The sequence below is a fragment of the Pan paniscus genome, chromosome 13, assembly GCF_029289425.2.
Source record: "Pan paniscus chromosome 13, NHGRI_mPanPan1-v2.0_pri, whole genome shotgun sequence".
Lineage (NCBI taxonomy): Eukaryota > Metazoa > Chordata > Mammalia > Primates > Hominidae > Pan > Pan paniscus.
In genome coordinates, this window is record NC_073262.2 from 99794589 (window position 1) to 99819140 (window position 24552).

Genomic DNA, 24552 nt, shown 5'->3' on the forward strand with positions numbered 1-24552 from the left:
TCCAAATGAAATATCTTGAGCCTGTGACTGGAGGTCCTATTTCTTTAAGTGTTCTTACATATTGGGACTTCCTGAGAAAAGCCGGTAATGGGCAATACTGCCCAACCATTAGGTTATGCATGCTTGTTTGCCTATCTATCCATCTTTGCTTCCCAAATAAAACGCATGCCTGCTCAAACACAGAGTGTCCCCTGCTTGAAAGAGACAAGGTCAGAAGATGAAGAGTCAATCCTGCATGTGTGTTTTCAGTAGGAGAAAAGGCATATATGAAAAGCAAGTGAGGATGCAAGGTATAAATCAACATGAAGCACTGATGACAAAAGACAGATGCTGGAGGGAAAAACACACAGTGTCAGTACCACTGAGCTGAAGAGCCACCATTTAGTATGTACTAGTGTCACCCTTCTCCCTCCCTCCCCCAAAGAAAGGGACATGGTATCATGTTCTGTTCCCAGGTGCTCAACAAAGCAGAAAAAAGTTGCAGCAATGTGATTCCTGCAATGCTTTTTGGAGTTAACATAAATTGACCAAGAAAGTACACAATGAAGTATTCAGGGTATCAGCTCTAGTGCTACATCTGTAAGAAGTATTTTTAAAATATTTGGTGAATGAATGAATGGAACTGAGGTTATTCATGACAGTATTACATAAATGATACATATTTCTGTACTCAGAGCATTTCCTAGGTCACAAAAGGCTATTACATACCATGGCAGAGACTGCTGTTTTACCCCAACATCTCTCTTGCTTTCATAATAGGAACCCTGATTTTTAGGTTCCTAAAAGTACATCACCACCTGATGCAGTTCCGGACAATATATAAGCAATTGTGTCCTTAGTGGAAGTGTCCTTAAAGAGGGAGGGCATACCCTTCTTCTGCCTTCTTCCTTCCCACTAGTTGGAATTTGGATGTGATGGCTGGAGCTCAAGTGGCCATTTTCAGCAAGGAGATAGAAGCCATCTACCAAGGATGGCAGCACAAAAGGAAACAAAGATTGGACTGTGACACCATGGAGTGTCATGCTAGTCCTGGACAGCCTATCTCTGGACTTGCATATGGGAAATAAATAAACTTCTATCTTATTCAAAACTTCGAAATTTTAGTAAACTACATGTCTACTTTACTGAAAACTACTGTTTTGCTGTTTTTGTTGTTTCTCTGTTGAATGCAGCCAAATCTAACCCTAACTGATATACGTAAATCATCTCATCTCCCTAACCACACCTTATAAAGTTTATTATGATGCCCATATTATAGAACTGAGGCCAGAGGAGGTTAATTGGCTTGCTCAAGGACCCATAGAACCCAAGACTTCTATCTTCAAGCCAAGCCCAGTGCTCTCTATACTCATAGTTGTATTTTGGTGTGGCTGATATGGATTATTTACCAATAAATGAAATATATTAAGTGAGGACATAGCAGCTTGGCTGTAAAGGAATTATATCAGAAACTCTGGACATGAGCTTGTAGGAGTAGGGAAAACCAGAAAGAGGTTTAGAAAGGGGAACTGAGAGATTAGGAAAAGACAGCCTGTGTTACATGCAGAAAGACTTTAGAAAATACAAAGTGAGAAACCCATTTATACTATCCTACGCTGCCAGAAATAGCCTTCTGAGCAGACAGTTGGCAAGTGACCTGGCTATAACCAGCTATGCAACCTCCTGGTAAAAAATCTTACCTACCTCTCCAACCCCCTAGGCTTCTTACCCTAACTGAATACCATATACACATTTCAGGTCTTTTAAAGTCAGTGTTTCAAGGGTATAATAATAATAATAATACATCTACAAACTTACAGTTGGAAGGCCCTCTGGCTGTCATAATCATATAGTTATTTAACATTTGAAACCTAAAGCAATAGGTCCTTGGTAAAAATCAGGGCCGCCACAATTAGTTGATCTAAAATATACTTTATATCCTTTTCATTTAAACATGTCTTTTAAGAATAATCTGGGTATGTGGTTACCTCTGCCCATTCGCTTTTGAAACGTAAGAGTTATTACTTTTCCAAAAAGCTTCTTAAAATTTTTCCAATTACATTTTTTCATTGTAAAAGAAATTGGAAAGTAAAAGGTATCTGAAAAGTTTTAATTGATTTTTAGCTTGAGCAAAACTAATAATCCATTTCCCATAATTTATTACATAAAATGTGATGATGGTAGAAGAAAGAAAAGAATTCTACTAAGATGGCAACAGGTCCCACCAACACCACTTCCTCAGGGTCCAGCTAATCCCATGAGAAGAGCCCTTGCAATATGTAAAAGATGGGAGCGCCATTATGCTTGTCACCGTGAGTAGTAAGTACCGTGCCACTGAAATGTGCTCTACACTTATTCAAACTGACAAATACAATGAACACATTTTAAAAGTGAAATCTTTATAGTAAATAAAGCAATTTGGGAAGCTAGTTTGTTTGCTTTCTTGTGAGTTTGTGTGTGTGTTTGTGTGTGTGTGTGTGTATATTTATATAAATTTTTTACCATTTCTAAATATAATACATGGTCAGTGTAAAAAAACTTTAATAATACATAAAGAAATAAAGAAAAAGGCAAAAATCCCACCACCTAGATTCAGCTATAATTAATGTTTTGGAGAATATTCTTCTAGATTTCTTCTTCTATACCTACAAATACACATGATATCTGCTGTTTAACAACTGTTTCACTCAAAAATATATCTTGAAGAGCTTACCTTTCAATATGTAATAAATACATATGCAGATAAATACAAAGCACACTTTTTAAAGATAACATGATACAACCTCATGTGGATGTTCTGCAATACATTTAAGAAATAACCTATTGGTTGTTTGCAATTTCTGGTTATTATAAACCAGATAGCAACAAACATCTTTTTGTATATATAGTTAACCAATTATTTATCTTAGGGTGAATCCCCCACAGTTAGAATGTTGATGCATACTGCCAAACTGCCCTCCAAAGGGTAGTACAAATTACTCTCCCCAAAAAGGCATCAGAGTGGTTGAGATTTGATTTTCATCTTTGCCATCTGGAGGGTCAAGAATGACACCACACTGAGCACAGTGGCTCACACCTATAATTCCAGCACTTTCTTTGGGAGGCCAAAACAGGAGGATAACTTGAGGCCAGAAGTTTGAGACGAGCCTGGGCAACACAGCGAGAACTTGTCTCTACAAAAAGTTAAAAAATTAGCAGGGCATGGTGACACACACCTGTAGTACCGGCTACTTGGGAAGCTGAGGCAGGAGGACTGCTTGAGCCCAGGAGTTCAAGGCTGCAGTGAGCTATGGTCATGCCACTGCACTCCAGCCTGGGAAACAGAGTGAAACCCTGTCTCTAAAAAAAAAAAAATTTTAACTAAAAAAAAAAGAATGACAGTATATCATTGTTTTATTTGAATCCTTAAATGCCATGTGAGGTTGAGAAAAAGATAAATAACCAAATAAAGAAATGGGCAAAGGACATGCAGAGGCCACTCACCAAAGAAAAAATGCAAATAGCCAAAAAATATATTAGATGTTTACTTGATTGACAAAGGTAACCACCTTTTCCATTATTTTTATCTTTTCTATTATGCTTAGAAAGTCCTTCCCCATACCAAGATTGCAGAAATATTTTCCCCTTTTTGTATTCCACTGTTTTCATCTTTTTATTTTCTGCATCTTGAATTTACCTTGGTATAAGAAATTAGGTAAGGATTCAGCTTTACATATTTACATCTATCTAGCAGTTGTCTCAATGCCATTTATTAAATAATCCATTCCAGCCCCAGTGATTTAAAATGCTTCCTTTGGCTGAGTGCAGTGGCTCACGCCTGTAATCCCAAAACTTTGGGAGGCTGAGGCAGCAGGATCACTTGAGCCCAGGAGTTTGAGGCTGCAGTGAGCTATAACCACACCACCGCACTCCAATCTGAGTGACAGAGAGAGACCCTGACTCTTAAAAAAAAAATGCATCCTTTATCCTATACCAAATGTCCATATATAGTTGCTTCTAATCCTGGACTTTCTAGTCTGTTCTACTACTTTGTCTATTCCTGTGCCATTAACATACTGTTTTGATTGCTATCGTTTTGTAATTTGTTTTAATATATTTTATGAAACCCTCCCCTCATCAGTTTTCTTTTTCAAGAGTTTCCTAGCTAGTCTCACATGTTTATTCTTCTAGATAAAGTTTAGAATTATTTTGTCGAGTTTCCCCACTCAACTCCTACCACCAAATCGCCCTGAATTTATACATTAATTTCAAACAATTACCATCTTAAGTATTGTCTTCTTTCTACCTAATAATGTGCCTTATTTATTCACAATTACATCCTCCGTCCAAATGCGTATCTAATATGAAGAAAGGGCCATGTCCTTTATGTTTATATGCTCAAACTACTTACAAAGTACATTTTTAATTCTTAGATTTTTCTTTGTACTACAAAAATGTCCAGTAAATGCAAAATAATACTAATGCCATACACTTGAAATGTTTCTCCATAGCTCCAAAACATCCATCTCTAGTATGTGAGGGTACAAATCATATACCATTATAAGATTTGTCTCACTTTTGGAGGCTGGGTCTCTGGCCTCCATGTCCAGTGTTGGAGAGCTCAGGCCTCAAGCTGCTGAGCGTCCTCCATAGGATAATTAGTAATGATGCAAACCAGACCTGCCTTTGCACATTTTAAATGGCCGTGAAGCCACATCTTTGCAGCCTGCTCAGTGCTGCCTGGAGTTCATAAATCATTCTTTACAGGGTATAGGTCAGGGCTTCCAAACTACAGCCCCACATCCTGGGCAGGGGTCCAACAAGGGGGGCGTGGATGAGAGTGGATGGGGAGTGTGACAATATTGTCAGGCATGTGCTGAGAGATGGGCACCTACCCTCAAGACAAAAAGCACCATTCTCAGATCTGTGAAAAAACCATCAGGTTTCCTCCACCTCCCCCACCCCAGCCCCTAATCAGCGAGCCAGAAACAGTGTCAACATTTAAAGAGCAGGCCACTGCTCTTCCCAGAACACTGGGGCCCTTGGCTTCACAACCATGGCATTTACTTTCCAGATGCATGTGGCCAGAGAAACCTTCATCACTGAATATTTGCTGATCTCATCCACAGTTAGCAAAACGGTGACCTGCAGGCTGGATTTGGCCCACGGATGTGTTTTCTTTGGCCTGCACGTTGTTAGGTCATCTTTTGGAACCGATATTTAACAATTTAGAGATTTCCTGTATTTTCTCTTAAAAGTCTGAAAAGCCTGGGCCACACTGCACCTGCATTCCTGCAGGATGCTTGATGAGAGCTGAGCCATTCATCACTCGTGGTCACTGTGCACTTCTATCATTTATGGGACCTGAGTGTGCCACCGCCATTCCCTGCAGCCTCCTTACTCCCAGTGGTTTCTGATTCAGGTCTCGTTTAGAAGGTGCCCAAGTCTCTAGGCCGGCAAAACATCTCAGTCCTTCATCTTCATATCAAATTATTTATTAAAAAGAAAAAAAATCAAGTAGGATATATGTAGGTGAGAAAAATACATAAAAATCTAGAAGTTTAAAAAGCTGGGCTACATAGTTTGTATTTCTAATGTTTAAGAGTCTTAGACATAATATAATCAAGCAGAGAAAAACTTAGAGAAGATATTAAATTGATCATCCCAAGTTCTTTGAGTGGAGCCATATTGAGTCCTTCTGGGTGGATTTTTAAAATATACTCTATTTTAAAAGAAATAGTGCAACACTTCAACATACACATACACATGCATACATATTACAAGCTTGCTATTGTAAATGTGGCTTATTTCTTTGAAAAGTCCCCTCAACATATAGTGTCTTTTTTTTTCTCACTTGGCTCTTGAGATTCAATAATTAATCCATCTGAATTAATTCCTGTAGTCGAGAATGGCAGCTGTAATAGGTTTCTCTCTTTTGTTTACTATACATTCCTTAGCAACATAAGCTTAGCTTGCACCTCAAGATTTATTCCATTGTATTCACAAAGCATCCCATTTTGGAACTGGAGAGAGTAAGCAAAATACACCAATCTACTTGGGTCAAATCCTATTAGAGCAAATAATAAGTGTTAACAGCTTTACAAAAAAATTTTTTTATAATGTAGATGGATTAAAATGTTCAACTTGGGGACAATTCAACTGAAAAAAGGATATTTTTGAAACTACTGAAAACAAAATAAAATGGAGGATGCACTGGATATTAAATGATATTGAGGCATCGTTGTTAATTCTATTTGGTATGATAATGTGTGTTTCTATTAATGATACTTTAAAAAATGAAATAAACATCATGGATTTGCTATCATGTGAGACTCACAACCCTTGGGACTATAATCTTTCACAGTTGTAAGAGACTTTAAACATTACCTCGTCCAGGCATGGAGAGTAAGTTTCAATTTACATGCACTTCAATTTCATAGTACTATCCTGAGAAGAAATTTTAGTCTCTAAGACTCAAAGGAAAAAAAGTGCCATGAACCATTAGCAATGTTGGCCAGGGTCACAAGATAGGAGAATGGGGCCATATGTGCTACCATATTAGTCACCTTTCAAACTTCCAGTCTAGCGGTCAGGGAGCTTACTTCTTGCCAATTCGACTCATTGCTTCTCTAGACAGCTCTGTCTATTAAGTTAATTCTTATCTTTTGAGCTAACATCTTATTTTCTATAGCTTACAACCACATGACATAATGACAAGCCTAGTCTAGTTCCGTTTTAATTTGACAGTGTTAAGTTAAACTATTTGGGGCCATTCTCTTGTCCTCTCCAAGTGTGAAACATCACCAGTTTCTTCAACCACTCTTCACATAGCATGGTTCCCTCCCCATCATCATCATTCACCACTGACAGGCGTCACTTTGTCTCTGTCCCTGTTCCAGTAGGACACAGTAAAAGTGTCCTCTTGACATCACATTGTCATAACATAATCCTCAAAATGCCTTTATTGAATTCAAATTTTGGTTTATAAAATCTCTGCCTTCCAAATTTTGAAATCAGATGCTATTCTCCATCTTGAGCTCAGTTTGGTTAGTCAGGCGGAGGCTTCTAAAATCTTTCTAGCTATCTGCCAAATCTGCATCGATTTAAATAAATTTCTCAGAGTGTACAATGATCATCCCATATTTCCAGGCCCTGGTATGCCATTAACCATAGAAACCATAAAAAGACTCAGTGTGCCCCTCCTAACCCTTCAGTGGCTCCTCAATTCAATCTACAGATTTTCAATCTTACAAGGAGAATTTCCAGCCTTACAAATGATACCTGAGGGAAACTAACTAAGCTGGATGCTTCCTCTATTCAACAATTTATCCTCATTGGGAGAAATGAACTATAAGCTACCAAAAACTGGCTCAGCATAAGCAATAAAGTAGGGTTGAGTCATTCAGTCAAATGTGCTGCAAGGACTGGACTAGGCGATTGAGCAGATGACAGTGAATAAGATAGTGACCATGTCATCAAGCATATACAGTTTTCCCTCAGTATATGTGGGAGATTGGTTCCAAGACCCCCGCATACACTACAATCTGCACATATTCAAGTCCCTGAGTTGGGCCTGCAGATCCCAAATATATGAAAAGTCAGCCCTCTCTGTATGCAGGTTTCAGATCCCACGAATGTTGTATTTTCATCCTGCCTTTGGTTGGAAAAAAATCTGCATATAAGTGACCTGCCAAGTTCAAAGCTGTGTTGTTCAAGGGTCAGCTACAGTTTTAAGCAGTAGTCAACAGTGATTAATGCAGTACAAAGAGCTGTGGGAGTTGAGGGTAGAAGTAGGTTTCTTTGGCTGGGCTGAGAAGGTGGTAGAGAAGATAGCAGAAAGGAAGTGAGAAGTAGGACAACTTAATGGAGGAAGTAGTAGGTATGGAAGGACACATGGAATTGGAAGGGTGGAGAAGTGAGAAAAGGGTGAGAGAATAGAATAAATCCCAATGAGTCAAGTCATGTGGTTAGTGGGGCACAGAATTTATAAATACTATTGGGGGAAATAAAGTCTGGAAAAACACAGAGGCCAAGCTGAATGAGATGGCTTTCTATATCAGGATCAGTTAATGAATGGGTGATTTACACCGGAGAACATGTGACCCATCAAAAAGCGTGGAGAGGTGAGGGCAGGGAAAGGTGAAAAACTCAGAACCTAGGACAGAAAAGCATAATCAAGTGAATAAATGGGGGGAAAGAAAGAAAAGCAAGGGGTAAGAAGACAAATATGGTCTTCCAAGTTAGTGAGTAGTGGCTCCTGCACTATTTATTTTCCTTCCTTGACATTTAAATACATGGTTATCAGCCCCTTTTCCCCTTTGAAATGCACCTCCAGGCTTAGCTCTCCAATCCTTATGTGTCCTCCATCTGTCTATGCCTTTTCTTAACAACCACTTCTCTTAAACTACCTAACCCACCCCCAGCAAAAATAGTCACTATGACTCATCCCCAAAGGCACTGGCAAAAGAAAACCAAGACAAGAGGACATGCTGGATAAGTGTGGGGTCAAATGATCTTTGTACACACCTGAAGGAGCAGAAAGGGGGAGTTAAAGGGAGAGTCTAAAGAGGGGTGAGTAGAACAAAAGGGCCTATGGACCCCGAAAAGTGGTAACATCAACCTAAGAACTCAGGCCCTCCTTGTGTTCTTTAACCATTCATTCATTCATTCATTCAACCACTCTTGTGTTCATTTCTCTCCCTCCCTCCATCCCCTGCTTATCTGTTGCCACACACCCAACAGCCCACAAAGGCAAAGCAAATTCCTATGTATCTCTCAAGCCTCAGGTTACACATCACTTTATCAGGTCCTCATGATTAACCTTCTCCCTACATAGCATCCCGGATTTTTTCTTTCAAAACTGCATCACAGTGTAATTTCTCATTTGTTGACTTCTCTGCTATGTTGTAAGCTCTATCATGGAAAGGGTGCCATCTCACTGCTGTGTCCCTAGCACTGAGCACACAGTCTCAACTCAGTACATAACTATGGATGAATAAAACATCTCCCAGACAAATAAGTGGCATCACTAGAATTCTCTAAGACCAAAAATTCGTGTGGCCAAGATTGCTAACTACTCACTAAAATCCATGCTGTCTCTTTGGGGGCACACAGATACACTAATTCCTCACCCTCCCTTGTAGCTAGGTATGGCCATGGCTAAATTCTGGTCCATGGAATATAAGTGGAAGTGATGTATGCTAATTCCAAGCTGACCCATAAAAATCCTTCCATGGTGGCCGGGCGCGGTAGCTCACGCCTGTAATCTCAGCACTTTGGGAGGCCGAGGCAGGCAGATCACCTGAGGTGAGGAGTTCAAGACCAGCTTGGCCAACATGGTGAAACCCTGTCTCTACTAAAATACAAAAATTAGCTGGGCATGATGGCGGGTGCCTGTAATCCCAGCTACTTGGGAGGCTGAGACAGGAGAATCGCTTGACCCGGGAGATGGTGGTTGCAGTGAGCCGAGATCACGCCACTGCACTCCAGCCTGGGCAGCTGAGCGAGACTCCATCTCAAAAAAAAAAAAAAAAAATCCTTCCATGCTTTTCCTCCATGCTCTTTTTCCCTTTGGGGTGGCAGGACTGCACACAACCCCTATGGTGATCTTAGAGGCCACATGTTGCTACCTGGGATCCTGTTTGGAAAAGGACCACCCCTCTAATATGTTCATAAAGAGACCTAAACTTCATACATCATACATCCATCATATATTTAGGGGTCTATGTGTAACAGTAGTTAACCTATCTAATTCAGTGATAAGTTACAACTGAAGTTAGGCTCCCCTAACCTTTACCAGCTAGCAACTGTTTTGTCACTTTCCCAAAAAGAAATGAAGGCCATTCAGGGGCCAGTACAAACTTTTTTGGTATGTATGACAGAACAAAAGTTCCATTTGCTCATGATCATTAGGAAAATATAGTAACCATGGCTTGGGCTTCCCTGGGCTTGGGCCACAGCCACAAAACAGGCTGGGTAGATTCCTGTGATGTCAGAACACTGGAAAGGGAGCTTGCTGGCCTGGCCTTGGCTCAGAAGCACAGGTCGCAACCCGCAGGCCCTGGACAAATGCCCAACTGCCTTCTCGAGTAGCCTGTCCCTGGCCTCATCTGTGCTTACCTTGCAAAAATGTCACAAACCATTGTCCTGTTGTGCTTAGTGCCAGCTGGGGAGAAGCTGCCAAAAGCTTTTGCAAAAGCCACACCAACCTGCACTGCCATGGAACAATGACTACACCAAATGACTCGCCTTCTGAATAAAGCATTCAGCCGACCAGACAGACGTAATCTACCTCCCTGTGGCAAAGCTCCTCTTACACTGAAGATGTAGTTGACAACTTCTGTTTCTACTTAACACTAGAGACTTTAAAGAGAACTCCTCTCCCTGGTGGACTTCAGTATTTCACAACTGAATTACATTAAGAGAATTAGTAGCATGTACTGTACATAATTGCTTGTTCAACTCAAATCTAGGAAACTACTAAAAGGGTAAATCATTGACTAAATCATTTTACCTTTCTTTATTGAAGGTTTGTTTTTTTGTGTCAGGACCTTCCAGATACAGTGATTCTTAATCTTTTGGGAGTCAGATACCTTTTTAAGAACTTGATGAAATAGTTTGATTCATTTCACACAAAATATGTATATAGTGCACATATCTACTGCCTGTGACTTCAGAGGGCACACAGGATGCCTAGTTCACCCACTGATCCCAGACCCAGAGTCATGAACCTTTTAGGGCAAGGGTCAGCAAACTTTCCCTAAAAAAACAGATAGTAAATATCTTTGGCTTTGTGAGCCACTTATAGTCTGTTTCACAACTACCCAATTCTGCTGTTGCAGTGCAAAAGTAGCCACAGATAATACATAAATGAATGAGTATGGCTGTGTTCCAACAAAACTGTATGTATGAACACCAAATTTGAATTTCATGTCATTTTCATGTGTCACAAAACATTATTCTTCTCTTGATTTTTTTCTCAACACTTAAAAAATAAAAACCATTCTTAGCAGGAGGCCTGCAGAAAAAAATGTATGATGTACCATAGGTTGCCAACCACTGCTGCAGGGCATGGGTTCCAGGGGTTCATCACCTTGGAAAAAAAATTGCATCTCTATTATCACTGACTTCTAATTGGAATTTAGCATTTCCTTCCACTATGAATGTAGGCCATAAACCACAGTAGCAAAAATCAGTAACTGTAATGCTGTCACCAGCAGAAATCACAGGTATGTTCATATAGCATTAGAGTTGTTGCAGACAACTCAAAATACTGATTATGCTCATCACTATTTTTAAATTATGCTCACTCTTAGATCTTCTGCTGTATCTGGTTATTTAACCAGATTTTTTTTTTTTCTGAGGTAGGGTCTTACTCTGTCACCCAGGCTAGAGTGCAGTGGCATGATCAAAGTTCACTGCAGCCTCGAACTCCTGGGCTCAGGCAATCCTCCCACCTGTGCCTCCATCACTACGCCCAGCTAAGTTTTCCGTTTTTTTTTTTTTTTTTTTTTTTTTTTTTAGAGACAGAGTTTCACCATGTTGCCCAGGCTGGTCTCAAACTCTTGGGCTCAAGTGATCTGCCCAACTCAGCCTCCCAAAATTCTGGGATTATAGGCATGAACCACTGCGCCCAGCCTAAATGTGTTATTTTTTTAAAAGCACATATATTACCATATCACAAAGTAGATTTTTAATATTTGGGTAACTGTATCTCAATAACTGATTTCCATTGTAACCCTAGATATTTTATTTCTTGTATAGGGTTTAAGAACAGTGTCCTGAGAAACAGTCTGGAGCTTTCACCAGATATCAAGAGTCCATGGTATATAAAAGGTTAAGAGCCCTTTCCTGCTCCAGGCTAACAGGGCCTGAGTAGCAAAACCACAGCATCTCTTACCAGAGTATTCACATCTTCAGTTTTATGGATGAGCATCCGGATCTCCTCTGGATCACCACTGAAGATTGCCTGAACCAATGGTGGCTGCAAACACAAGAGAATGGGAATCAGAACTAAAATTAATACATCTGATCACATACAGATGCAGATGGTGAGAAGATTTGTTCTTTAAAAGTTTATTCAACCATTATCAGTTGGCAGACAAAGATGAATAAGACTCAGACCAACCCTTACAAGAAGTCCAGTGGGGGAGATATTTACATAAAGAAATAACTATTATACAATCTGAAAGCCAGGCCAGATAGTCTCTAACCTGAACTATGAACTACAGTGAGTGTACCATGAATACCACCCATCACTGAAACTTTGATAGGCCCTTAAATCCCTGACAAGGAAACTACTAAATCTGTGGTTTTGTGCATACAATCCCTGTTATGAATTGAATTGTATCCCCACCAAAATTGATATGTTGCAAGCACTAACCCCCAAAGCAACTGTATTTGGAGACAGGGCCTTTAAGGAGATAATTCAGATTAAAAGAGGTCATAAGGGGTGGCCCTGATCCAATAGGACCGGTGTCCTCATAAGAAGAGGAAGAGATACCAGAGCTCACGTTCTCATTCTCTCTCTCTCTCTCTCTCTCTCTCTCTCTCTTCCTCTCCTTCTCTCTCTTTCTTCTCTCTCACACAGGAGGAAAGGCCATGTGAAGACCTAGTGAAAAGGTGGCCATTTGTAAGCCAGGAAGAGAGGCCTCACCAGAAACTAACCCTGATTTTGGACTTCCAGCCTCCAGAACTGGGAGAACAAAAATTTCTGTTGCTTAAGCCATCCAGTCTATAGTATTTTGTTATGGCAGCCTGAGCAAACTAAGACAGTTCCCTATGATTCCTCTACTTCTTGTTAGACAATGTTCCTTGTTATCCTCAAATAATTCCATTCCTAGAGGATGCTAATGGCCATGTTTCTGGCCACTGGAACACTTTTGTGTCGATATTTGGAAAACCCTTGAAATCATTCCCAAATGCCTCCCATAGCTTTAGCCAACAAGTACTGTCTTAAACATGATTACATCTACTGCTTATTAAAAGTAAGTGGCACGATGGCAGTTTAGGGAAGAAGAGGGGGGTGTTACCAAGCTTTTATTATTGAACTCATCTACATTAAACAAGACCCCAGCATGCAGTAGAAGGATCTATATGTGTGATGGAAACACAACCAAAAGAACAGCTAGCTCCACTTGGGTAGGAGGCTGGGTGAAGACAAGGGTGTATCCAAAAAAGCTTGAGGAAGGCACCTTAATGAATAAATATGATTTGCTGACAAGGAAGGAAGACAAAGGAGGTACAGGTGTGCAAAAGTGTGGATGTGCAAAGAACCTGATATGTTAGTGACCAGAGTGTGGGGTAAAAGAGGAACAGTGGCAGGCTTTAGGGTTGATGTTGGGCTTGCCTGCATGGCAAAAAATGCTATTCAAAGCCAGTCTCACACTTGCTAGCCACATGCAAAGCCCATTTCTACGTGCAACTTGGGGGTGAGCATGATCATCGCTGCCTAACCTCCTCATGGGATTGTTATTAGGATCAAATGAGGTAGTACATGAGAAAATGTCCTCTAACCAGACAACCCTACATAGATGTTTTCATTAAGAAATGTTTCACGATGACAAGATGGAGTAGTTGATAATTTTCTTTTAACCTTAAGATCCTTGGTAATTATGCACACACACTCATGCATACACACACACACATTCACCCAAACTTCTAGAAATACCTTAGTCCTGGTAGTCGATTAGATGACAGCAGTTTCCCCAATGTGTCTGACCATAAGAATCACCGGAGATGCCTATTAAAAAATATAGTCCCAGATCCCTTTCCTAAGGATATAATACATTCAGGGTGGGGACCTGCAAATCTAGATTTTAACAAGTACCCATCAATTCTTAGGAACTGGTGGCAAGCACTGGCCTCAGGTGAAATCACTAGCGTCACATACCTTGACCTCGCCCTGTGATCTGCTGTTGGGAATGTGAGTTGTCATTTTCCCTATAAACCCTCTTTTCTCTTTTTATCCTCCTGTTGGCTTTCTTACAGGTTATGTTGCTGTTTATTGCTAGTTTGGGGGACCAATATAAGTACTATCAGTAAGACAGAGTAAGATTCCTTGAGGAAATACTATGTAAAAATGTCAAGGTGCAGAATGGATATTTCAATATGCCAGGAATTTGTCCATGGGTTTCTCCTCTGCCATAAAAATTCCCAGCAAATGAACATATATCTCTTTTTCTTTCTCCAAAACACCCTCTCAATTCTGCTTCTTGACAAGGTGTATGGATAGTTTCTGAAACTGCCAACAATTAAGTAGCAGGAAAGAAGTCTTGAAAAGAATGCAAGTTTACTGCTAGTTCAGTCTTAGCTACTTACTCTGCTTAAAGACAGGCAGATCCTTCCACACTCCCCCTAACTACCTGCTAACCAAGTCTCCGTTCGGGTTACATCTGCCCTGTGGCAAGGACCACATTTCACACAAGACACAGAGCCAGACACAAATTCAGGGTTTCGACAAAAAAAAATATTGAATCTTGTTTATCTGCTCCATAATTCTCCATCTGCTGTGCTCATGGCCAAATGCTCATGTGTGCATTTCTGCCTTTTTGGACCTTAAAAGAAAACAAACAACAAACCTCCACAACCAGAGAACGATAAGTAGAGGCAGTGTCTGACAAGATTTTCGTGTTAAATCAGGAGTAGTCAATCAACAGCTGAACAGTTAAGATTCCGGGGAACAAACCCAACACAGTAGTTAATGCACCACTACTTAGTCACTTTAAGGGAACACAATGAGGTGAGCAGAGTCTCCCAATTGCGAGTGTACGGAATACGTACATTCTGTTGCATTCACTCAGTCCTCACACTTCTGAAGAAAGGCAAGCATTCCAAGCTATGGCTGGAATGTTACCAAGGAGATGCATCCCAAAAAAGCTTCCAGAGAAGGGCGCCAGCACAGTCCCTCAGCAGGGAGTGGTGCCTCTGGGACTAACGCTGCTAAAAGCTACTTTATAGAGAATTGTCAAGGCACAGAATCCCCAGGAGCCATTAGGAAGAAGAGGCTGAGCTATCATTATAACTCTTCCAATACTGAAGTCACATATATGCATACATATGCACCTAGGTACATATGCATACCTATCTACACTCAGGCATGCATGCATAGAGACACATGTTGAGTCATACACAAACCCCTTCTACTTCCCGTGGAATAAAAAAGCAGCTGTTCTCCACATCTCAAAGCCTTGCTATATGGACATCTCTAGCTCAACTGTGCCATGTGGCTACCAAGACATCGCCTTCACAATTATGAATTTAAGCATCATGGGATTTCAAACTAGAACTTCACAGATAACGTGCTTTGCTTCAACTGAAGCTGTGTGTTTGTATGGATATAATTACTGAATGGAATACGTAATGATTCTTGAGCAAGTAATATTTATTTTTTAAATATTATGACTGCTGCTTCTTTTTTTCTCTCCACACTCCCAAAAACATTCCCAGAGAGCACTTTGGCACTCCTTTTTGTTGGAATTTTAATGAGATCCTGCTGTTTTATTTTTCCCCAGGTAAACACTTAACCTAAGAAAAAATATTGGGGAAAAGATATATCTAAATAGTATATTATATGATGTTTAAGGCAAAGAATATTCTAATTACAATATTCTTGCTCATAAGTATTAAGGACACATATTCTGTTGTTCATTAATTTGGCAACTATCATAACTTTTGCAGCTTTTGTCTTAACTTAAATAAGGCTTAGAAGCAAAGTCCTACCTGCACAAGAGCAGAGTCCCAAGCCTTGGCATATACAGGTATTTCTTTTTAAAGTTTCACACATTTTAGCACTAGCATATACAACACGAGTGCTTTGTGTACAGTAGGGTACAGAGTTGAATAAATACAAAATTGTAACAAGGGTCAAAATTGAGAAAAACAAATAGTGGTAGGAAAAAAGGAGATTCAGATACCATGAAATCATTGATCATCATCCCCTAAAGAAATTTAAATTCCTAAGAGAGGTATGCAGTCTTTTTAGCTTCAATTGCTAGAATTTTCTTAGCATGCTTAGCAGCTGCAAAATGATTGTCAGTGCTGCAGATATTGGTGCAGTGCCTCTGGTAGATTCAGAAGACAGAAGGACACTTCCTGGGCCAAATTTACCAAAGGCACAAGTGGGATTTGTTGTTCAGATGGGACCTGTCCTTGCCTTCAAAATCACCAACAACTAGCCCCCTACTACCTTTCCAGGAGTGTTGACGGCTGCCTTCTAGAGGGGAATGTCTGCCAAGCTGATGACACTTGACCCCTCTAAGATAGAAATGGGGAACAGAAAGTCCCCTTGATCTTATAAATTTTGTAGCTGAACTTGCTAACCCTTGGAACTGAAATCTAATCAGCCGAAAGCCACTTTCTCTACCCACATCCCCTATTGGCACATCCAATAAAATATTCTGTTTTTATTCTCACCCTGAAAACAAACTGGGAAAATACCAGACTTCCAAAAATAAAATGCTAAATCAAATATGTACTAGGGATAGTTATTCTCAAACTTTGAAGTAGAGTCAAAATTCCACTAGGGGGAGCAAGATGGTAATTTGTTACCTGGGAGGTAAAAGCAAAGGTTCAGGATGTGTAATTAAGGAAGTAAGGTAGTTGAAAAATCCACTTCATTAAAAACATAAAAGAACTCAAGCTTCTGAAAGAGTTCTTAGTCATAAGTAAACATGCACACCATGCACATACTAAAACAAACAAACAAAAAAACACCAAACACAAAAAATTCCTATTGATCCCTGAGGATCCAGGTTTTAGAAATAAGAATAAAACTATCTAAAACCTAGGTGCTAAGGTATCATTTTCATCATCTGTGAAATCCAATTCAATTATTATGTCAATTCCACGAAAAAAATATGCTACTGATGTCATCAGACACACCCTCCATTTAAGAATGAAGCCCATCATGGGTTCTACAAAGAGAGCCAAGCTAGTTTAGAGTATCCACTCCATCCGGCTATGAAGTCATCAATGCCCTCCCACATCCCGCAAAATCCCCTAATGAAACCACCATTTTAATTTTTGCTAAAACCACTGTATAGTATATTTCACTTTCCCTTTGCCAGAGTTGCATGCTCTGTACTAATGAATTGGCTTTGGAAGATAGGCAGAGTGACAGAGGCTGTCATTGAGCATTGGTAACTACAGTCAATGGTAATAAGCCCAAGCAGCATCCAGGGATGCTCCAGCATTTCATTCTAGATCCTGGTGTGTTGCTTGTGTTTTTCTGATTAGATCGGGAAAATAAAGACTCCAAGTCTAAAAGAAAAACATTTTGCATTCCAATCAGAAATGGGTGTTGGGAATCAATCAATAGCCAAGAAGGAAAAATTGATATTCCTAAACATCTGTCCCTCCTTGAGCATTCTGAGTACATATGTCATTAAAGTAAGATGGGAGTGTGTTATTAGTAGCTGATAGCTGATACAGCAATAATCTAGCCATATGAAGCCATCAACTTATATGAACAAGGGGAAACACTTCGTTAGGTAACAACTGTTTTTTGTAGGAGGCAGTGCTTGCACTTTTGCGAGAGGATAATAAAAATTTGTTCAAGTCACTAGATTTAATGAACAAAACCTGCTAACTCAATTCATGTGAGTTCTGCTGTGTGATCCCCTGCAAGGATTTCATTGAGTTCTTCCTGAATATAGATCACCCTTTACTTGAGAAGTTCACTCCATCCCAGAAAGATAATGATTATCATAAAATCAAAATCTGTTCCTCTTAAGTACCATAAGAACAATACAAGAATATACTGAGTCCTTATAAATACATTTTTAAAAAAATCAGGGAGTGAGGCAGGACTGCATGTCTGAAAATGTCTCCTACAGGCTATGCTGCAGAGTAAATATATATAATATTTTCCATTACTATTAAAAACAGAAAAAACATAAAATTCCATGTTATAGTCATGCCCTCCAAGTAGCGTATTTGTTAACTCTATATTTAACATTATGGAAAAAGAATTACATCTAATTAGAAAATGGAGAAAATTAATTTATTACCTAATCTTTTCCCAATGAAAATAACATATGGGTACTGACTATGAAATAGTTACTCAACGACCAACTACCCCAATTACCCAATTTTTGGAACATTTAATCCTTTGTTGCTCCTTCTTTTCCTGAGATTCTCTTTGGGTGTTTCTCTGCTCTTTAATACCACCAGTTATCACCCTCACCCAATGGCCAACCCAAAGTAAAACAAAATTCAACTTTGTTACCAGTTACAGACAAAAAGTTGGGCCAAAGGAAGTGATGAAATAACAGTATCAGTTAAATTGAAATCTGGAGGCAATGTTAATTTTTATTGATTACAATGTTAATTTTTATTGACCTCCTTTTTTTCCATAGTAGAAAGATTAATGCTATGGTATCAGACTGACCAATTATTAAATCCAATCCATTTCCGTTTCAGTTTTCTCATCTCTAAGATGGGGTTACAATAGCCATTTTATAGATGTGTTTAAAAAATAACATAACGGCCAGGCGCGGTGGCTCACACCTGTAATCCCAGCACTTTGGGAGGCCGAGGAGGGTGGATCACGAGGTCAGGAGATCGAGACCATCCTGGCTAACATGGTGAAACCCCGTCTCTACTAAAAATACAAAAAAAAATTAGCCGGGCCTGGTGGCGGGCGCCTGTAGTCCCAGCTGCTCAGGAGGCTGAGGCAGGAGAATGGCGTGAACCCGGGAGGCGGAGCTTGCAGTGAGCCGAGATCGCGCCACTGCACTCCAGCCTGGGCAACAGAGAGGGACTCCATCTCAAAAAATAAATAAATACATAAATAAATAATAAAAAATAACACAACATATGCAACACCCCCAGCACGGGGCCAGATGCCTGATGTGCACACAATAAAAACAGGGATGATTGTTTACCTTGAGTTAACAAGCTCAAAAACCTTCATAAACAAGTACATTTATGTGCATCCTAAAAAAGGAAAAATAAGAGATCTTGAAAGATTTCCTAAAATACTACAGAGTAAATAAATTGAGTTAGGATTATAACCCACTCAACACCACCTCTAAAGCAGAGGGGCCCATCATATTGGGAGAGAAGCTTTTACAGGCCCGGGAGCAAAAATCAAACTGAGCATGACTTGGCCTTTGTTACACTCAGCAACCTCGAAATTGTCACACAGTCCCTCTGTACTCAGAAGTCTAATCTATAAAGCCAATAACTCACTGAACTAATACACCATTTCTTCTTGACTAATCAAAAGGTAACTGCATATATTCATGCCGGCTTAATGGGACCTGAGATTGTAATTTTACTACTTAAGGTTATCATAAATACATGTAGTTACACCTTTCTTTTGTGATCTCCTGATAGACATAAAGGAAATGAATTCCCTGTTTGGAGCTGTGACGAAGTCTAACAGTTTGCCTGTTAGTGACAAAGTGAGACTAGAACTTAGTTTTCCTGATTCTCGCAGCTCGGTACTTTCTCTCACATGTAATATAATATATATATAATTCATGATCAGAATTCAGCTTCAGTTTCAACATACCTCCTATGGAGAAATAGTATACACTAAGGAAAAAGCTGCCATATATGAGATACATTCTCTCTATACATATGCATATATATTTACACAAATAGTGGCCAAATGCATATACATAGATAGATAGATATAGATATAATTCCTTGCAACAAAATGGCTAACAATAAAATAATCTTACCAAAAGACAGAAAACAAAGGGCTACAGTCTTTCAGAGTTGAGGGAGCTCAGCATGGGTCTGAGTTATAAAGATGAAGAAGGTAGGCACTAAGCAGAATTTTGAAGGATGAGACTGGGGACTGGAGAGTAAATCTTTCATGTTGGAAAATAATAGATGAAGTTAGAAAAATGAATAACTGGGTGGGGGGAGCATCACATCAGCATAAGGAGCTTTAACCTAATCTTTTTGGTGCGATCATATAGCTCATTACCACCTCAAACTCTTGGGCTCAAGCGATGCTCCCACCTCAGCCTCCCAAGTAATTCAGACTACGGGCACAGGCCACCGTTAAACCTGGTGAATTTTTAATATTTTTTTGTGGAGACAGGGTCTCGCTATGTTGCCCAGGCTGGTCTTGAACCCCTGGCCTCAAGCAATTCTTCTGCCTCAGCCTCCCAAAGAGCTGGGCTTACAGTCATGAGCACTGTACCCAGCCTTTACCTAATCTTATGGACAAACAGGAATGGGGGTCGTGAGCAGGAGAAAGGAATAGAGTTTTCCCAAGAATTTAATCTGGCCAAAGCGTACACTGAGTACTGGAGAAGGAGAGATTGGAGTTAGAGGCCCAGTTAGAAGGCTGTTGCTACAATCCAAGCCATCACAGGAAAGAACTTTCCCATCTTTTTTTTAATCACAGTCTCCCCAGGTGCTACTTACAGGGATACGGTGAAAACAACAGATATAGTTTTTGGTTCTTTAATGTCTGCTCTATTCCTGGATGCAATTTTGGCCCAGCATCTTGGCCACTTTCCTTCACTCTTTATATATAGTCCAAATCCCTTGCCTCCGAAACACTAATGTTTCCAGGTGAAACTGAGGTTACTTCCTTTAGTTCTGGAACATTTCCATTTTTTCCCCCACAGAACCTCTGCGGATGTAAGCTCTGTTTTGTCAGACTTGTCACTTGATCGCTGAATTTAAATCATAACATTTCAAAAATAGGCCACATCCATAAAGAGAAAGGCAAATCAAAACAAGGCAGACAGCCTTTGCCAAGTGCCATATTTCTATCAGGATCTGCTGCCAACTACCCACAGATTTTTTCACTCTGTCTAGTTTCAAATGGCTTGAGATCAAACCTAAAATTTAGCTAAGATAATTAAATTGTGTTGGGGAGTTAACTTTTAAAGAAAGCTAATTTGGGCAAAAAGGACAATGGATCCAGGAGGTTAGTTCATACAGAACATTTAAATCCATGTAATTTTAGTGAAACAAAAAGAACAACTATATATACTTCTGCAACAGTTTCCTGTTTTGAAAAATTGGTATAGAGGTTTTATTTCTCATCTTGGCTTGGGTTACATTCTTTGTATAACTGTATCTTACTGCATATTGAATTTATGTAGTTGCAAACATGAGAGGTGGATTTAATAATGTTAATCAATATAAACCACTTTAGTGATCTTTGTGGGGAAAAAAGAAAAATGGCCGGAAGATGATTTTCAGGGTTGTAGGTATATTCAGTATAATTTATTTGCCTGTTCAAATAGAGACAGCAGTTCAGTTTTAGGGTGCACTGGAAAACATGACTTTTTATTACTACCTGGTATGTGCATCACTTATAAAAAAGACAACAATAAAAAAGTATTCCTTAAAAAAATAGCAGAAAATGATCCATAACTACAGAAGTATCTTCTTGTGGTCATGAGTAATTTTAATTTTTGAGAATCTCACAAATTGGAAGCTAAATAAAGCAATTCAAGTGTCCTTTAAAAACAACAACAAAATCAGCATGTAGAAATGAAAGGTACTCTCAGAAAGGTGGCAATCTCCTGCTACATTTGAGGAGGCTGGAACTACTGTATACAAGATACATGGATTAACTCAGTCACATTAAATCATTCATGATTTAGGCAACTCCAGATTGGGTTTGTCTAAAATCTGTTAGCACCGGGGTTCTTTCCAAACACCAGCAAGCAATTTTTACACAATCAGGTCTTTCCAAAGCCCATGACAATTTTCCTTTAAACCCTCTCCTTCCCTTCTACTGTTCTTTTCTTTGAATTCCACGTGCCTTCTTGGAAAGACAGCAAGCAGTTAAACTCTCACCACCTCTCCACAGGTGAGGGACTAGGGACATGTGTAAAACTGAGTCACCTTCCTGTTCTGGCCATTGTCAATTTTTTTTTTCCTAAGGCATCTTGTTATAGCAACCATTCTAAAATTGTTATAGCAACCATTCTAAAATTTAAGGCAGTGGGTTGACCAGGACCTGAATTAGTTTCTGCCTGAGAGGACTGGAAGGTCCCCTACTCCCTCCCCAGCCAGAAAAAGTCACATCAAATGAAAATCTATTAGAGAATCCCCTCAGTGTAGTCTTTCAGGAAGCATCTTCTCATTTCCCCATCCAAAATCATGGTAAGGACATCCAGTGACAGATGTCAAAGGGAAAGGATAAGGCAGCAGGAAGAGAGAGGAGCCTAAGAGACTGGAAAACATTCGATAATATAAAATGGGAAAATGGGAAATTCTGCAAAAAAAAAGAACAGTCATATCATATTTCCTTTCACAGACACCAACCCAGTGCATAGCTCCTTTATTTCTTTACACACTACCCCCTCCAACAGGGGATAAAAGATATGTTTTCTAAAACTTAATTTGGTACATTTCAGATAACCACATTCAATTCAACAAAGATGTATTAAGCATAAGACATTTACTGAGCATAAGAAATTCAGACACTGGAGGCCAGGCGCAGTAGCTCATGATTGTAATCCCAACACTTTGGGAGACCAAGGCAGGCGGATCACTTGAGTCCAGGAGTTCCAGACCAGCCTAGACAACATGGTGAAACCACATCTCCACTAAAAATGCAAAAATTAGCTGGGCACGGTGGCACACACCTGTAGTCCCAGCTACTCGGGAGGCTGAGGTGGGAGAACCAACTGAGCCCAGGAAATTGAGGCTGCAGTGAGCCATGCTCACACCATTGCACTCCAGCCTGGGTGACAGAGTGAAATCCTGTCTCAAAAAAAAAGAAAAAGAAAAAAAGAAATTCAGACACTGGAATGTCAGAGTCAGTCTCTCCCTTGATGAGGTTACCAAGGTGTAACAGGAAGTATACAAATACGCACAGCTAGAATGTAAGGCACAGGCCGCAGGAGAAGTCCATGGAGAAGGGAGAGAAATTGTACCTGGCCTCCTGAAAGACGCAGCCTCTGAAATGAATATTGAAGACTGGGGAGGATTTAAACAGGTAGAGACGGATGGAATGGTAAGGGACTGTCCCTTCTTCATATTCAGAAGGCTGTGAGCAGAAGCTAGGGAGCCTGAACATACACAGGGAACAGTTTCATTTGGCTGGAGGAGGGGAGAAGTGAGGTAAGCTGAGTAGTAGACAGGGATCCTATCATGGAAGGTCTTGAATACCAAGCTAAGAAATTTGAGCTCTCTTCTGTAGAACTGGGGGAGCAGTGGGTGGTTTTTGAGCAGGGGAGTGACCTAAGATTTGTGCTTTAGAACAATCACTCTAAAAATGGATTGTTTGATGACCTGGAGGAAAAGTCTGGAGTGTCATAACAAGTTAGGAAACTGCAATAATAGTCTGCACAAAGGGCTCTGGGGATGGAGTACCGCTCAGTTGTCAGAGGAAGCATTCTTCTGGTGGTAATATGTGAATCTAAAAGGTAAATTTGGCTGGGCATGGTGGCTCACGTCTGTAATCCCAGCACTTTGGGAGGCCGAGGCAGGTGGATCACCTGAGGCCAGGAGTTTGAGACCAGCCTGGCCAACATGGTGAAACCCCGTCTCTACTAAAAATACAAAAAATTAGCCAGGCATGGTGGCGGGGCCCTGTAATCCCAGCTACTCGGGAGGCTGAAGCAGGTGAATCGCTTGAGCCCGGGAGGTGGAGGTTGCAGTGAGCTGAAATCGTGCTACTGCACTCCAGCCTGGGCGACAGAGCAAGACTCCATCTCGAAAAATAAAAAATAAAATAAAATAAAATAAAATGTAAATCTAGCTCCACCTTTAATGTAGCAAGGGCTAGCCTCCTCAGGAGTGGCTGCCTACATTCAAAAAGATTCTCACCAACTTCTTCCACAGGACACAGGGCTCGGGAGGAGGAGCACCGGAAGTTCTGCAGCACTGGCTTTCTTTGCTCTTCCACCTATGCAAGCTCCTTCTCTCTTGTGGCTTGCCGAGCCTGGTTAGCTCTGAGACCGGAAGTTCTGAAGTCAGCTGGCATCCTACATCTGTGCAACCTACTTCTCTCCCCATTCCACCACAGAAACCAGAGCCTCGAGGCTTTTGGCTTGGGTGCTGCCTTCACAGTTTAGGTTTTGGTAAGAAGAAAGCTTATCTTCATGTCATGAGAAAGAAAAAAAATGTATCTTTACGTAACGAGCTGAAAGAACAAAACAAGTATACCTAAGCCAAGTACATGCTATCTTTATTTCTTTATTTCCACACTGAAATTTAGTCAGGGATAAAACTTACTTTTTTAATCACACGAAGTTTGAAAAATAGGAAGTACTATGGGAAACACCTAATGCATCAAAACCCCTGTGCATTTTATCTTTGTCTTATGTTTTTTGGATTTTAATCTTAGTAGGTTTCCTGTTGCAACAATACAAAAACAGATAAAGAAAAAACTTAATAACCTTTCCTACCACAAATGTGAACAGCCCGTGTTCTTGTTGGTAGGTACAGATACAGATATATGAGATTATCGTTATTTATTATCAAAAAATGGGATTTTACTATTTCCCCCCCACACACTTTTTTTGAGATGGGGGTCTTGCTATATTGTCCAGGGTGGTCTCAAATTCTTGGGCTCAAGCGATCCTCCCACCCAAGTATCTGTAATCCAAGTAGTCTGGATTACAGGTGCATACCACCATGCCTGGCTTATTTCCCTCTCTTACA

At 40.1% G+C, this 24552-nt stretch overlaps 1 protein-coding gene across 6 annotated transcripts in view; it reads right to left on the reverse strand.

Annotated features, from left to right (window-relative positions):
* Nucleotides 1-24552, reverse strand: part of ANKRD44 (ankyrin repeat domain 44) — a 344106-nt gene that overhangs the window by 213699 nt on the left and 105855 nt on the right. For all 6 annotated transcript variants that reach the window (XM_057301464.1, XM_034954727.3, XM_063595508.1 and 3 more), the window contains exon 2: nt 11858-11941. In XM_057301464.1, the coding sequence (XP_057157447.1) occupies nt 11858-11941 (84 nt within the window). The remainder of the gene's footprint in view (nt 1-11857; nt 11942-24552) is intronic.